Source organism: Pteropus vampyrus, unplaced genomic scaffold (assembly GCF_000151845.1).
Source record: "Pteropus vampyrus isolate Shadow unplaced genomic scaffold, Pvam_2.0 Scaffold44, whole genome shotgun sequence".
NCBI classification, from domain to species: Eukaryota; Metazoa; Chordata; class Mammalia; order Chiroptera; family Pteropodidae; genus Pteropus; species Pteropus vampyrus.
In genome coordinates this window covers 403,005-419,345 of record NW_011888825.1, presented here as the reverse complement: position 1 = coordinate 419,345, position 16,341 = coordinate 403,005, and the positions used below count along the sequence as shown (strand labels likewise).

Below are 16,341 nucleotides of genomic sequence, written 5' to 3'. Positions count from 1 at the left end.
TTGGTGTATATGAAGCACATGGTAACTGCAAACCAAAAATCAGCAAGAGATATACAAGAAATAAAGAGAAAGGAATCCAAACACAATACTACAGAAGGTCAGCAACATACAAGAGCAGAGAGCAAGAGAATAAGAAAGGAATAGAGAACTACCAAAACAATCAGAAAAGAATTAATAAAATGGTAATAACTACATACCTAACAATAATTACTTTAAATGTAAATAGATTAAACGTTCTAATCAAAAGACAAATGGATAAAGAAAATGTGGTACATATATGCAATGAAATATTACTCGGCCATAAAAAAAAAATGAAATCTTACCATTTGCAACAACATGGATGGACCTATTATGCTAAGTGAAATAAGTCAGAAGGAAAAAGATAAATACCATATGATTTCACTTATATGTAGACTCTAAAAAAAATAAATGAACAAACAAAACAGAAACAAACTCGTAAATACAGGAAACAAACTGATGGTTGCCAGATGGAAATGGAGTTGGGAAGTTCGGTGAAAAAGGTGAAAGGATTAAGATATACAAATTGGCAGTTATAAAATAGTCATGGGATGTAAAGTACAGCTTAGGGAACATAGTCAATAATATTATAAAAACTATATATGGTGTCAGGTGGGTGTGAGACTTATTGGGGGGGATCACTTTGTAAGTTATATAAATGTCTAATATCTACGCTGTATACCTGAAACTAACATAATATGGAATGTCAACTGTAATTTTAAAAAAATTTAATGCATGTTGTCACTCAACTTTGCATATCCTAATACTTACATTTTATCAGAATAATTAAAATTAAGTGTTTTTCAATGTGTGTACTCAAGATTCTTAGGAAAAGGAAGAATTGTTAGATGTACCCTAAGCAAATAAAGAAATCCTCCATACTCCCTGCCAGAACTCTCTCCTCAAGACACCTTTCTAGTTGCCCATTGCCAAACCTGACTTGCTGATTCTTTAGTCCAATCCACAGCAACCAACCAGGCCTCACCATATGTATATCTCTCCCCAACCCCTACGTCTACAGTAAAGACTAGTTAATCTGATAAACCAATTAAAATCAATGTAATAATAACAATAGCTAATAGTAACCAAGGGCTTACTCTGTGCCATTTAATGTGTTAAGTGCTTTATTTGCGTTATCTCATTTACCTGCATTATCTCATTAATGAAGAAGAGTTATTCCTTAATCGAGGCTTCCTGAGGTACAGTGCTATTCAATGAGCACTAACTTTAAGCTAGACCCTGTATTGCGTGTTACATACTCCTTTATGAGGCTTGTAAACTCTGATAAATAGTTATCATTAATCCCTCTACAACAAATGAGAAAATAGTAGTATGGAGGAAGCAAGCTCCTCAAAGAGCATACAATTAGTAGGGTGTAAGTCGCATTTTGAACTCAAGTCTGTCTGATTCCATATCCCATTCTCTTAACCACTACATTGTACTCCACTCAAAACTTTGTTAAACTTAATTTCCTGAACTATTAGTTAATGCTTAGAAGAGGCAATCATGATGGTATGACAGCCGGGTACAACAATCTTTCAATAAATGAAGCATGTGGCTATGGCTTCGTATACACATAGCACCAACTGAGGCTATGCCGGGGCAAGAGGCCAGAGAGCTCAGACCTGGATAGTGAGTGCTTCGGAGAGCATTGCTGTCCTTGCTTATCCGGTCCATGATGGATTTCCAGTTGCTATTGACCTGGTCAAATAAAGCTGATTCATTGGGCAGCTGCTTGCGGATGTCCTCTCCTAGAAAGATATTCTGAAGGGCCAAGAATTGGGGTGAGAGGCTGTTTCTCACATACTCTCCACACTCTACTCCCTCCTCTCAGACCAAGGGAGTAGAAGATAAGGAACATAGGGCAAGAGGCCAGGTATCTAGGTCCAAGAAGGAACATGGAAGAACAACAAGGCTTCTCAGGAGGGGACTTGAAGATAAGAGGTAATAACTAAGAGTCCGATGCTTGAGTTCTAGATGAAGAACAGCTTTAGAGGTAGGAAAACGGGGCTGATAATGGCAAATCTAGGTTATATGCAAATAAACAAGTAAAAGCAGGGTGTAGAAAGATCAGGCAGTGAATCCTGACCTCTAGGTACATCCACTGACGCTGTACTGTAAGAACCATCTCAATAACTTCCAAAATGAGGGAGAGGCAGCGTTCCCAGTGGTCTACATCCTTCTCGAAGGCCTTGACAAAACGAGATGCCTTCATGGTAGACAGAGCCACTTGGTTATCTTCCAGTGCCTGGAATATTTCTTCTGTACCTCTGGGGAGGAAGGCATCAAAATCATATACCATCCCCATCTGCCAATCCTTGGACACACAGCCCTCCCCTCTCCTAGTGCCCGAAGGCCCTCTCTACCTGAGTCGGTGATGGCCCTTATCTTTGTAGGGTATTATGTCTAGCTGAATCACACCCCAAGTCTTGGCAATGTTTTGTAACGCCTGTGGAAAGAAATTGGGGACAGAGCAATCAGGTATTTAGTCCCCAAGGGGAACAGGAGCTGGGAAAGGCCATCAGATGATGAAAAGCTAGAAGCCTTTGCTCCAGGCTTAGGAAGTGGGGGAGTATGAGAAAGGATTCTGTCATACCAACTCTATAGCCAGCTCTTTGGTTGCTGAGGCAGAGATCTCTCCAATTTTCTCCACATGCTGATCCATCCCAAGCTCCACAATCTGCTCCAGGGTGAAGCTTTCAGATTCCTGATCAAACTCCCGTTGGATCTCATCCCTGACCTGATCCCAGTGCCTGTAGCCAGGGACAGAAGATCAGATCAGGAGGCCAGACACCAGGGCCTACTGAAAAATATTAGCATTACTCCCCAGGCTTTCTCCCACTGGGATATTCTGATTCTGTGTATTTCTTAATTTGTGATTCCACACCTATTTACTACATAGGCTCTAGATGCAATTTTAGGCACTGTGGGGAATACAGAGATTGAGGTTCTGATTCTCTGGAGAGGGAGTTAAGACCAATTATTGCAGGTTTTCTACAGATTATAAGCTGAGCTAAGTGCTTTACGTGAAACATGTCGCTTAATTCTCACAACCACTCTATAAATGAGGAATTACTGTCATTCCTTTATATATGAAGAAGATGAGGCTTAGAGAGCTTAAATAACTTAATCAAATAAAGTGGTTCGGTTATACCTAACCACATAATACTTAACGGTAAACCATTGCCAAAAACATTATACTAAAGGCAAAGCAAAAGAAATGAAATTATTTTTTCCTAAATGAATAGATATATAATTATTAAAACATCATTTATAAAATAGTTTATTTCCTCCTCAATGGTTTCAAAGGCCTTTTCTATCATATAATAAATTCCAGGTGCAATAAAAGAGTTAAACTTAAAAAACAAAATTATAAAGATGCATTTATAACTGGGATAGGAGAAGTGTTACATAAGGCGCAGAAGCAAAAACTCTAGTTATACTTTTGGCTGCATCAAAATAAAAACTTTTGTATTACAGAAGGTTTAAAGCTTAGCTATGACAGACAACATAAAATGAGAGGAGAGAGGGGAGGAAGCAGAGAAGGAGCCAGGAAGACAGGAGGACCCAGGACAGCGAGAGAAACAGAAGACGGTGGCCGGCTCTAGAGAAGGCTCCTTACAAATGTATGTTTGTAGACAGAGGGGCAGAGGGAGATATGATCACAGTCAAAGGGACAATTGAAAGAATCAGGTTACAGCACAAGCCAAAGGGTCACCCCAGGAGCGGAGGAGCAGCCTTACCTCTCTCTAAGGGCGGGATTTCGCAGGTCTGAGATGAGAGGCATAGTCCTCTTAAACTGCTCTATTTTTGAGCGAGTGGTTTCAATAATTTCCCAGTTTCGGTCCTGAGCAAAAGTGGGAAGCATCAGAAGAGCTGACAATATTCTCTGCACAGTTCCCTCTCCTCAAGGGGCTTATCCTCTGCCTCCCCCTCCTTTCTCCACACACCTTATATTCTTTGGCTAGCCTTGTGAGGCGCCGAAACAGCCCATGGGCCATGGTCTCCATGGCCTCCGTCTGCAGGGTCAGGAATCGGCCAGTCTTCCAGTGGTTCCAGTTTTCCTCCCAGTCCCGTGTGATCTCCCAGACTTGCTGGAGTGCATCCAGCTCCTTCATGGCCGAGAGCAGAAAGATGTGTGACTGACATGACTCTTGCCCTCTTCCTCCCTGACAAACACTCAGTCAGGTTCTTTGCTCCTCTCATGCTGAGAAGCTTTTCCCTCCAGGCAATAGAGCTGTCTCCTCAGTTCAGATTTTTTTCCTCCACTCTTTTGCTTTAAGAGCTCCTCAAGTAACAAACACATGAATGGATCCTCAACAGCATTAGTCAGTAGGGACATGCAAATCAAAACCACTATGAGAAAGCACTTCACACCCACCAGGATGACTAGAACCAAAAAAAAAAAAAGAAGAAGAAGAAGAAGAAGAAGAAGAAGAAGAAAGAAAGAAAATAAGTGTCTGCAAGGGACAAGGATGTAGAAAAATAGGAACCCTCATACATTACTAGTGGGAGTTTAAAATGGTGTAGCTGCTGTGGAAAACAGCTTGGCAATTCCTCAAAAAGTTAAACATAGAGTTACCATATGACCTAGCAATTCCACTCCTACACACATACCCACAAGAATTGAGAACAGAGACTCAAACAAATACAAGTACACACATGTTCATAGCAGCACTACTCACAGTAACTAAAAGGTAGAAACAACCCGAATGTCCATCAACTTGTTATATAGTCTATTGTATGAATTTACCACATCTGATCAATAAAATGTGATAAATTCATATAATAGACTATATTCAGCCATAAAAAGGATAAAATACTGACGCATGCTACAACATGGATGAAACTTGAAAACATTATGCTAAGTTATGCTAAAGAAGCCAGATGCAAAAGGCCACATGTTGTATAATTCCATTTATACCGAATGTTCAGAATAGGCAAATCCATATGCACAAAGGCTGGGGAGAGAGAGGATGGGGAATGACTGCTAACGGGCATAGGGTTTCCTTTTTAGGGTGATAAAAATGTTTTGGAGCTAGAGGTGATGGTTATACAACATTGTGAATGTACTAAATGCCACTGAATTGTTCACTTTAAAATGGTTATTTTGTTATCTGAATTTTACATCAATTTTTTTAAAAGCTCCTCATGCACCCATCTTCCTGGTCCCAGCTGTTTTTTCAGGCCCTTAGGACCCGTTCTCCTGTCCCCTGCCTCCTATCCTTGGTTACCAAAAGGGCTTAGCTCAGCACCCTACTTTCTCCAGGTTCTGCAGATCCTTGGAAATTGGCTGCTCGATCTTGAAGATGCCCAGGTTGGAGCGGAGACTATTTTCTTCTTCCCGCATGGCATTCAGCACACCCCGCACTTGGGCGATCTGTTCTAGAGCGGTCTGATGCCCCGCACTACTGGTGAAGGGGCCTGTGGGAAGTCCAGGATGAAGCTCAGATTCCCACTCAAGGCCGTGGTCCCCTGAAAGGACCGTCATCGCTCTTCTACCTCTTTGTGGGTAAATCTCACCTCTTCCTCACACAACAGATGGAAGGGACAAAAAAATAAGAGGGAATGCATTGAAAGAATGATGGTTAATCTTACCCAAATTACTAAATGTGGCTTGAACACCAGACACGGATGGAACTTAGGAGGTGGGTATAAAAAAACTAGAAACGTGAGCCGGGCTTCCTTTTGACCAAAAGTCAGTGACAACAGGTCTGTGGCCGACAGAAGCGGCACGGCTCTTTCCCTACCCCAGCACCATCCTTCCTCAGCTCCTCCTTGTTCATACCTCCCCATAGGCTTTAAAAGACTTGGTCAAAACAGTTGTAAAGAAGGGAGAGAGGCCGAGAAAGGCATACCTTTGGTTTCAAATTCTTCCAGAAGATTATGTGCTTTCTTCTTGAAATCATCAGCTGAGTGAATAAGGCCTGTCTTGAATTTCTCCTTGTGTTTCTTCAGCATCTGTTCACTGTCCAACAGAGTTTGTTGGAAGATGACCCACTCCCCATTGAGACTGTCTAACATCTGCAGTACCTGGGAACATCAAAAGGGGAGGATAATCCATAAGCAGGAGGTCTGCCCTTCTCCCCAAAGCTTTTAAGGACTCTTTTCTATTCCTTCAGACCAGAGTATGTAGCCAGTTTCTACATGTAAAGAGGCCCAAAGAAATCAAAGAGTAACTTTCTGGGACTAAAAGAAATCTATAACTGACCAGAAATATCATTTGAGTTAGCTTTGGCTCTCAGAGGCTTTTGAATCTTGAGTCTTCTACCCTGCACACTTCTCTGCTCTCCCTCTTGACAGCATGAGGGTCTATGATATGGGAAATAAGCTTCCTTCACACCCTGCTGCTGGCATGGGCCCAATTTGGTGGACCAAACACCACTGGAACTCACACTGTCCTGAACTGGCACCTCGTACTTCTCAAGAATGGCAAATTGCTCGTGTATGGGAGGAATCTGGGTCTCCAGGTTGGGCAAGTCATGCTGCAGGGTATCCATGAGTTGCAAACTGACCCCCAGTTCCTCCAGCGTCTGGGGAGGGCGGCTGATTCTGAAGGCAGGCAAAGAGAGCACTGGTAAGTGGACAGGGCAGGGCCTGCCCTCCCTGCACCTGTACCTGGCGCCCACGCCCATACTTCTCCGCATTCTCCTTCAGGTATGTGTGCAGCTCCAGGAGGCGCCGGGCTGCCATCTCCTTGAGCAGAGTCGTGAACTTGTTCTGCCACTCGTTGCAGTGCTGCACCAGCGAGAACTTGAGGTGTGAGCAGTCTAGCAGCACAAACTGGATGTTGAGGACTGTCTCCTCCTTCTGCACATTATTAGCAACCTCCGTGTAGCTGAAAGGACACATATTCCCACCAGATGTTTTGTTTTATTTGCAGATGTGCCCACGGCACAATGCCAGTTCCAGTTCTCATTTCCTACCACGCAGACCTGTGCAGCAGCTCTAAAGCATTCTTCTACTCCTGGGTGTCTCCCATTTTAAGCGTACAGCTGTGATCATATCATTTTCCCAACTACTGCCTAGAGGACAGCTGTCAGACCCCTTAGTCTGGTGTTCAAGGCTTTAGAGTTGCATAGTTATGAATCGAGTTCATACTGCTGCTCACCAGCTCTATGACTTCAAGAAGGTAATTTAACTGTTGGGTGCCTCAGTTTCCTCATCTGTAACACGGTGATAATAATAGACCCCACAAGGCTGTTGACAGAATGAAGCTGGCTGCTATATATAAATTCCTGTGCATCCTTTCTTTCCTGTAGCTACGTTCTCGACTACTCACTATTTGGTAAACATGCTTATGTGTTCCCATCCTTATGCTTAGCTTATGCTATTTTCTCTACCTGGAACGCCCTCCCACTGCCCATCTCTGCCTGTTGAAATCTAACCCAGTCCGTAAAGCCCAAAGTCACTCCTTTCATGAAGCCTTTCCTAATGACCCTGGCTGGAACTTCCCTCTCCTTCCATTGAACTGCCCTGGGACCTTAGATACCTTAATCATACATTTAACACATTGAAGCCTTTACAATAATATAAGTACTTTAGCACAGTATTTTAGAGTTTACAAAGTGCTTTCACATATATTTAATAATCTCACAACCTCATAAGGTAGGTAGTGTACTATCTGTTTCACAGGAGACTGAGGCCTAAAGAACAGAAGTAACCTGCCTAAGGAGAAAATAAAGGGAGTAACCTGCTTAAGATTACACAGCTAGAAAGTGGCAGAGCTGGGATTTCAACCATCTTTGACACCATGGCCACTGCTCTTGCAGCAATACTTTATCTTCCCTGCTACACTATAGCCCTCAGGAGGAAAATACTTATTCGTTTCTTCTTTTTATTCCTCAGAAGACAAAGAGATGGGGGAGTTCTGTGCCTGCCTTCAGAATTTAAGAATCTTCTTCAAGTAAACTTCAATTTACCTTCTTAAATTGAAAGTGTTCACATCTCTCATCTTTCAGATCCTAGCACTTCTTCCTTCCCAACAGAACCCTGTGGGTACTCTTTAGCAAAACAGCTTTTCCCCTAAATCTTGTCCAGCTCTGATCTGATCTCTACCCCTGAGAAACAAAGGTCAGGTGCCTTAGATCTTGTTCTTTTCCTATACTGAGCACACATTTTCTGCACCTCCTCCTACCCACAACCCTCATTCCTGAGTCTCTAGACCTCGAACTCTGGTAATTCTATATCTCTTAGAGACAGACCTGCCCTCCTTACCGGGCAATGTCAGCATCAAAAGAAGAGACAGGGGGGTTGAGGCGCTGATAACGACGAATAAAAGAGTCCTTGTTGATCTCCCAGATCTCCCGATACATGTCCCAGGTCTTGAGGTAGTTCTGCAGCAGGCTTGCATTGTTGGTCATACCGCTGCTGATCTGGGCCTGGATCTTCTTGATGTCTTCATCTCGCTCTTCAAGACCCATCAAAATGCTTCTCACTAACTTTCATCCCAACTCAAGCTCCAGCCTGGCCCCTGGTCACTGCCCCAGACCCTCCACTCCAGTAGCACCTTCCCAAAGAAATATGGCTCAAACACGATTAGAAAATAAGGGAAGAGGCAGAAAGTAAAATTATGACTCAAACAAATATGTAGGATTTGGATATCTTAGCTATTGGTATCTAGACATCTTATATCCCAGCCCCAGTACCAAACTTGTCCTTCCTAATCTCCCATCCCAAGTCTAAAATCCCTTGAGCATTAGTCACCTAATTTCAACCTGCATCCCAGCCTTTGCTCCCTTCCCCAATCTGGCCCCTTGACTAGAGTTTGCCACCAGCCATGGAGATGATTGGCCCAGTATGTCTGGAAACAGCCCTGGTCTCTCCTCCTAAGACTCTGATATCCCTTCACCAGATGCCCTCCCTATTGCACACTCACCCACGATTATATGAATGGGGTCACGCTGAAACTTGCGCTTGATGAGAATTTCAGGGAGGTGGCGGAAGACAGAGATGGTGGAGAAAAGGTGGTTGCCAATGTCATTGACCACACTTGCCAAAGTCTGCAGTGTAGGTGAGAATTCCACCTGTGAGAACACAGTGAAGAGAGCCTTAACGCAGGCCGTGGAGAAGACGGGCCTCAGGACCATGCCTGGAGGCCATAGGATTAAGCCAAGACCGAGGGCCAAGTTTAAGGATTGAGGAAAACTGGCAAATACAGTATGATAGTTTTGGGGTGTTGGGGACAAAGTGGTCCCCACCTGTGCCACACCTCCCTGAACATCACTCTCCAAAATTACAAGGACTCGGAAGAGTGGGTTCGGGGTGGTCTTTCCATCCCCATTGATAGCTTTGGACAGTTCCAGCAGTGACCACTTCACATTCAGGCGCAGGGCATCCTCCATCATGTGGTCCAACCGAATTGTATACAGCATCCACTGCTGCTGAACCTGGTGAGAAGAGGGGGCAGAAAGAAAGATAACCCCTCAAGGAAAACAGAGCAGGTCCTGAGAAATGAGAACCAGCCAAAGGTAGGACTCTGAGTCCTGAAGGAAGAAAGTTTGAAAGACTGAAGGGTGGGTGAGTCAAAGGCTAGAGCAGCATGTTTCAGAAGCACACACTAGGGAAAAAAGAAGGAAAGACCAAGAGAACAGTCTGATGGGCTGGGGCACTGGGGATTTCCTCAACCACAAAGCTCTGGCCAAAGAACCCCTACCTCAGGGCCATCATTCTTGAAGACTTCATAGGAGTTGGTCATGATGGCCACCACATCCTGGTGCAGGCTCATCAATTTCTGCTGCACGGCTGCCCGATGCTCTCTTTGGTCTTCCTCAAATTCCAGGTCCCTGTACACCCGTTTGCCACTAATGCGGACCAGCAGTGTCTCTGATATCTCTTGGGCTCGCCAGCCAATGGTCAGAGTGGATGCCTTGAACTCATTCACAATCATCTGCACCTGGAGTCAGATCCCACCCATGGGGTGTGTGTTTCAGCTTGGAAGAGACCTTCTGGGCCTAATTCTGTCCTTCTGCCTATCCTCTAGCTGGAGTTGCTGACATTAAAAACAGTCCTTCCCCAAGCATACTTAATTTCTTTTGCATTACTCCCTGGTCTCTCCACCACTACCCGAGACTCAGGTATTAATTTCCCATGCACCAGTCTTTTGGTCAGCCTTTAGGGTCTAATGATCATGGCCCACCTTGCTGGCATGTATGCGGCACTCTGTGATAAAGAAGGCACTGGCCCCTTTCAAGGCCCAGTGCAGTTTCTTGAGCCCAGGGTGGATCTTCTTATCCAGGAATCGAATACGTTCTTTGAAGAGGGCCTGCTCATCTGGGGACAGCATGGCAATAATCCTGTGTATAAGAGCAGACAGGTAGCTAATGGGGACAAGCTCTGAAGGCCCCTCCTCCACACCAGAAAACTTGGTAGAAAAATCTGAAAGGTTACAATTCTAGACTAGTGCTTTCCAATAATGGAAATTATTAAAAATGCAATGATGGAAATGTTCTATAATTCGTGTTGTCCAATACAGCAGTCGTTAGCCACATGTGGCTATAGAGCATTTGAAATGTAGCCTGTGAATTTTTAAAACTTATTTAATTTCAATTAATTAAAATAGAAATAGCCACATGCAGTAGTGGCTACCATATTGGACAGTTCAGTTCTAGACACCCAAATGAAATGGCTGGTTGCACCCGCTTGGACTTTAACTGGGCTGAGAAAGGTACCCAACCTAGAACAAAGCCTCATTCCAAAAATAAGTACCAAAGGTGTTAAGAGATGGGGTGTCAGCATGGCCTTGTTTCAGAGAACCTCAGGTTATTCTGTGCCCATAATCCTAATGCCACCCCGTTTTCATTCCTAGAGAAGTGACACAGGTTTACAATATATGTGGTCTAAGTGCCCTACGGAGTGGGAGGGGACCTGGTTGGTTTTGCTCTCTACCCTAAAGCTAGCAGACAAAACTGCAAGGGACAGGAATAATCATAGGTCCATAAGAGAGAGTATGGGAAACCATTTTTTCTGAAATGAACAAAATGTAAAGGACAGATACTATAGGAAATGGACAACATCATAAAGCGGATAAGACAAAGAGGAGGCATAAAATAGCATACAGAAGGGCTGCAACGAGGACTGGAACCCTACCTATTGTAGTCTCGAGCAACAAGTAGCAGATTTTCACGAAGAACTCTCAGGTCCTCTGCACGTTCAGCTACATTCATCACATAATGGGGTGTTTCAAACAATAGCCGCTCCCAGTAGTCAATCTCCACAAAGAGAATCATCAGAGACCTTGGGGAGAAAGAAAAGCAAAGGAACTGAGGGTACTGCTCAAGGGCATAAACTAGAACAACAACAGACAGAGAAGGTGTAGGGCTGGGCACTTAAGATAAAAAATGAAGCAGAATCTCCAGGTAAAAAGGCTGACTGAACACATTGGCTTTTGCTCCCTTCCCCAAAACATTACAACAACAGGAAAGGGGTTTTTCATTGTTTAAGGCATAAACCCACAAATACAAGGAGACAACGACAGAATAATTTTGGCAGTTGAAAAGCAGATGGATAAGGAACAGAACTGGAATCCTAAGCTGGCGATAGAAGCCACCTGGTTCATGCTGCAGGGCTCTCTAAAGGCCCAGAGGTTGGTGGCTTCAAATATCAAGGAAGGGGGTAAAAGTGGAACTAAAATAGAAAGTCCAGGTAAAAGTTTAGGAAGCAGAACTTTCCATGACCCTTCCCCTACTCTCCACAATTAAGCAAGTGCCCTCCTCACTTCAACATAAGAATGAAGGCTTCTTGTCTAGAGAAGGCAGTACAGAGACAGAGGGTCTTTGGACCAGGCCCAGTTGAAGGAGAGAGTAATGTACCGAGAGAAGGGGGTATTAAGTGACCATGTGCACTAAACATTAAAATCTCTAGACTTTTTTTCTACCCAGAAACCAGCACTCTGGCAGCTGAACCTACACCCTCCAAAACAAAGTTTAAAAAATGGTTTTCTGTGGCCTCTGACCAGCCTAAGAGGAAAACTGCCAAGGACGATGACCTCAGGATTCCTCTGAAAACACCTCACCCAGATAAGTCTACAGTGAAGCTTACAATTGAGAAGCCCCACTACCTGCTCAACAGAGCTTCTAATCAGCCTTCCAGCTCCCTTCCCTTAAACATCGACAGACAACCAAGAATCACAAAACAGTGGTCTCTGTCTTCCCTATCACAGAAGGTGGGAGTCCAAACAAACAAACAGAAAAAAAGAGGGGAACAAGAGGGAACAAAAGAAGACTCCCTATCGCAAATAAGACAAACAAAGAAAACTGCTGCTAACATCCTCAGGGAGATAAAGAAATAAAAGAGCATCTGAGAAACAAAACATGATACTCTAAAAGGGAACAGCAAAATAGCTCTTGGAGGTTAAAATGATAGCAGAAAATTTAAAAATCTAAAGAAACATTAAAAGATAAAATTGACAAAAATCTCTTGGCAAGTAAAGAAAAAGACACAAAGATGGAAGACAGAGAGGACTGTATGAAAAAAAGAACAGAAAACTCCCCATTAATAATTTTTTATATTGATTACATGTTGGAGTGATAATATTTGAGAATATTGGGTTGAATATTAAAATTAATTTCAATTGTTCCTTTTTCCCTTATTAAATGCAATGCTAGAAAATTTTTAATTATATATGTGGCCCTCATATCCAGTGATCTTCTTCCCATTCTAGCTGCCACTCCCATGTCACACCTAGAACTCACAACCTTCACAACTCCTCACCTCTGAGATAACCCACACAGACATCCCACTCCAGGAGCTCAGCTTCCTCCCCTTATTCCAAGCTTTTGTATTCAAGTCCTCCTAATGGACCTGTTCTTGACCTTCAGGCCACTGACCTCTGGTCTTTCAACCCCTCCCATCTCTGCTTCCTCCTCCACAGACCCTGCCTTCTGTCACTTTCACCATTCTTTTGCCAATCCTTACTCTTTTGCCTCATTCCTTAGTCTGAGCCACCTGGCAAAACCTCAACCCTGGCTAAAACCATTGTCTTCCCAGATGCACCCATGTGAAGGTGGCCCGTCAAGGCTGGAGAAAATCACAGGACCACACAGATTAGCACACTGCATATTCAGGTCTCAGATCCCAGCTGGACTCTACATGCTGCATCCTGGGGCTTCCCCAATCTGCTCTCCCACCTGTTCTCACAGTGACTGCAAATCCTCTCTACTTTTTCAAACCTGTCCTCCCCCTCCTCCTCTCTGCAGAAAGCCTCACCTCCTACCATCACATAAATAGAACAGCCAGCAGGTGAGGACTCTATGTACTTCCTGCTATAAAAATTAAAGCTACAATTTCTCCCATTTATGACAGAAGAGGCCCTCCTCACACCCAAGCCCAAGCCCTCTTCCTGGGCTCTGTTCTGACAAGGTTTCCTCTTGCTTTCTCAGATGCCATCTTCTCCAACTATCCTGTACTCTCAACCTACTAATTCCTTCCCATCAACATTTAAGTAAGGTCAACTTTCTACAATCTTACAAAAAAAACAAAAACAAAACCAACTCTCCCTCAACTCCATATCCTCCCATGGGTACCACACTCTGCACTCCCCTTTACAGACTACCTTCTGAAAAGAATTGTCCTCATGAACTCCCTTTATTTCCTTTCTTCCCACTCCTCAATCCCTTGAGAGCTGCCTCCCTTTCACCTCTAAAAGTACTCTCATCAGGTTTCCCCAGGACTTCTTTTAGTTAAACCCCGTGGACCTCCTCAGGCTCTGTCCTCCTCTGTAGGTCTGACATTGCAGTGGACTCCTTCTCACTCTTTTCACACAAGCTCTTTCCCTGGCTTCTGGACCTCAGTGCTCCTCTTGTCTGCCCTGCCCTTCAGTAGAAATATGTTTTTCTCTCCAGTATTGGAAACTGTATTCAGCTAGGCACTGGAGACAGCAAAAAACCCAATTGGCCTGCTCTTCCTCTTCAACGAGGCGGCTGAGCAGCCTCCCCATCAGATGTGGAGATGCAGATCTCTGCAAAGACCTTGACCAGCAAGACCATTGCACTTGAGGTTGAGCCCAGTGACATCACTGAGAATGTCAAAGCTAAAAACCAAAACAAGGAGGGCATCCCACGCAACCAGTGGTGTCTGATTTTCCAGGCAAACAGCCAGAGGTAATGTAAGGAGGAGGCAAGAGAACTAGATATTAAGTCGAGCTATATTCAGAGACTGTGATATGTTGATCAGCCTACTACAGTCAGGCCACAAGAAAACCTGTAGAACAAAGGAAGATTTCTGCTGGGATTACTAATAAACCATTTACCCATAATGAGAAGGAAAAACAAGAAAACAGTCTTTAAGTCATGGCCTACACAAAATAAACACAATCATTCATTCTCTATGGCTAAAACTATGGAGATCCGAGGCTGGGATTGTCAGCAGGCCTTTTCATGCTACAAATTCTTACCTTATCACGCTACATTCTCTAATCAGTCACACTATATACCCATACCATCAAAGGAAAATGTGTAAACAAAGTCTTTAAACTGTAATTCATAGAAAGTAAGAATGATATGTAAACTGAATTGCCCAAACACTCGGGGTCCCTCTCACTGTCTTTTTCTTATTGTCCCTGTGTGCTGGCTGGAAAATTACTGCTTGGCCATCGCCCATGGGAACATAGGCTATCGCCCATGGGAACATAACATTCTAACAATAAGCTTTCTGCTTCTGTACCCCCGCTTGCACAACCAACCTGTGGGTTGACAGGTATTGAATAGGAGAAAAATAGACCTTTGTGTTTAAGACAGAATGAAGAATGGGATTTGGGGCTTAAAAACTTTGTACTTCTACATTTTGGGGCTGCTTAATTTGGGGTCTGCGTACCCCTGGCAGACCCAGCTGGCTGAATAAAGAGCATGTTTCCTATAACTCACTGATTTCTGGTGGTCCATGTGTCTTTTGGGGGCTGGCAGCTACAACATCTGTCCCTCTTAGTCTCTCTCAGGCTCTCTCACTTCTTGTCTCTAAGAGGAGACCATGCTGTCTATGGAGTGTTACCCCTTCTCTAATAAACTTTCTTTTTAACTCTAACTCTGGCATGCACTTGAATTCTTTCCTGCTCTCAGTCAAGAACCCTTTCTTTCTCAGTATAGGGCCACTCAGGAAAATTTGCCTTGTTCTGCATCGGAGGGATGGCCGCACCCTCTTAGACTATAATATCCAGAAAGGGTCCACCCTGCACTTGATTTTCTTCCTTCAGGGCGGCATCATCAAGCCCTCCCTCCACCAACTTGCCCAGAAGTACAACAGTGACAAGATGATCTGCCACAATTGTTATGCTTGCCTGCATCCCTGTGCTGTCAAATGCCGCAAGAAGTGTGACCGCGCCAGCAACCTACGTCCCAGGAAGAAGGTGAAATAAGGCCCCTCCACATCCTCGTTGGCCCACAGGGCAGCCTCCTGCCCAAACCCCTTGGCTCTGGAGGCTCAGTAAAGTTTCCTTTTCGTTGACTGGAGCAGCAAAAAATTAAAAATAAATTTTAAAAAAACTGCTTTCCTGGCAGCTCCCTTAAATGCGGACTCTGCAAGTTTCTTCACATCCAATCCACTAGATCTCCCTAGGTGATCTCATCCACTGCCATGGCTTCAGCTGCCTTCTGTAAGCTGATGGCTCCCAAATCCACATGGCCAACCTGAGCTCTAGACTGTACGTCTACTTGCCTACTAGATCTCTCCCCGACCCCATATTGTCTCACAGGCACCTCACACTCACTGTGTCCAGAAACTCACCAACTGCTCTGCAAATCTGTCTCAGGGAATAGCACCATCCCCTTAACCAGAACTACATGTTCTCCTTCTGCCTCACTTTTCAACATCCAACCAACTACCAACTCTTTTGGTTTTTATAGTCAAAAGCAAAGTTCCAAAGTTCTGATATCGTGAAGGCAAGAGTAGCTCAAGTATGATGATAAATGGCAACTGACATGAGGCCTAAAGTTGAGCTAAAGAGTGCATGGTGCACCTCAAAGAGTGACAGCTCCAGGGTCCCAAGTAATTCCTGCCATATGGGAAGGCGGGCCCAATGTAACTACGTTGTCTGATTTTTCAAGAGAGGCCAGAAAGTGTGTTTTTATATAAAATCTCCTGAATTTTAAGTGTTGACAACTAATTCAACTGAAAAATAATTATAAGTGAGGGGCTTCTAAACTGCTGGCAGTGTTCTTTCCTTGACCTAAGTGATAGTTACAGAGGTGTTTATTTTATACTCATTTGTTAAGTTTTAAGTTTCAGTTTAAAACTGAACATGTAAGTACTTCTCTGTGTGTATGATATGTTTTATAACAACAAAAAAATAACTTTTAAAAGAAAAAACTATTTAAACAATAAGATTACTTG

The 16,341-nt window shown here is 43.7% G+C and overlaps 2 protein-coding genes across 3 annotated transcripts in view; one reads left to right on the top strand and one right to left on the bottom strand.

The window, feature by feature from the left end:
* DNAH2 (dynein axonemal heavy chain 2) overlaps positions 1–16,341 on the bottom strand; it is a 96,856-nt gene that overhangs the window by 49,088 nt on the left and 31,427 nt on the right. Inside the window, exons 12-27 of the mRNA XM_011358869.2 lie at positions 11,107–11,253; positions 10,157–10,313; positions 9,674–9,913; positions 9,219–9,407; positions 8,897–9,044; positions 8,236–8,428; positions 6,656–6,856; positions 6,414–6,570; positions 5,877–6,051; positions 5,279–5,442; positions 3,969–4,130; positions 3,762–3,865; positions 2,615–2,771; positions 2,385–2,467; positions 2,108–2,288; positions 1,644–1,782 (exon numbers count right to left, since the gene is read on the bottom strand). Coding sequence (XP_011357171.2) covers positions 1,644–1,782; positions 2,108–2,288; positions 2,385–2,467; positions 2,615–2,771; positions 3,762–3,865; positions 3,969–4,130; positions 5,279–5,442; positions 5,877–6,051; positions 6,414–6,570; positions 6,656–6,856; positions 8,236–8,428; positions 8,897–9,044; positions 9,219–9,407; positions 9,674–9,913; positions 10,157–10,313; positions 11,107–11,253 — 2,597 coding nt within the window. The remainder of the gene's footprint in view (positions 1–1,643; positions 1,783–2,107; positions 2,289–2,384; positions 2,468–2,614; positions 2,772–3,761; positions 3,866–3,968; positions 4,131–5,278; positions 5,443–5,876; positions 6,052–6,413; positions 6,571–6,655; positions 6,857–8,235; positions 8,429–8,896; positions 9,045–9,218; positions 9,408–9,673; positions 9,914–10,156; positions 10,314–11,106; positions 11,254–16,341) is intronic.
* LOC105291229 (ubiquitin-60S ribosomal protein L40-like) lies at positions 13,933–15,367 on the top strand. Of its 2 annotated transcripts, none has more exons than XM_011358868.2 (2): positions 13,933–14,117; positions 15,136–15,367. In XM_011358868.2, the coding sequence occupies exons 1-2, from the start codon at positions 13,966–13,968 to the stop codon at positions 15,365–15,367; spliced, it is 384 nt and encodes a 127-aa protein (XP_011357170.1). In that variant the 5' UTR covers positions 13,933–13,965. The 2 variants fall into 2 exon arrangements, with proteins under 2 accessions (XP_011357170.1, XP_023385679.1); XM_023529911.1 differs by having other exon boundaries at positions 13,966–14,068; positions 15,174–15,367.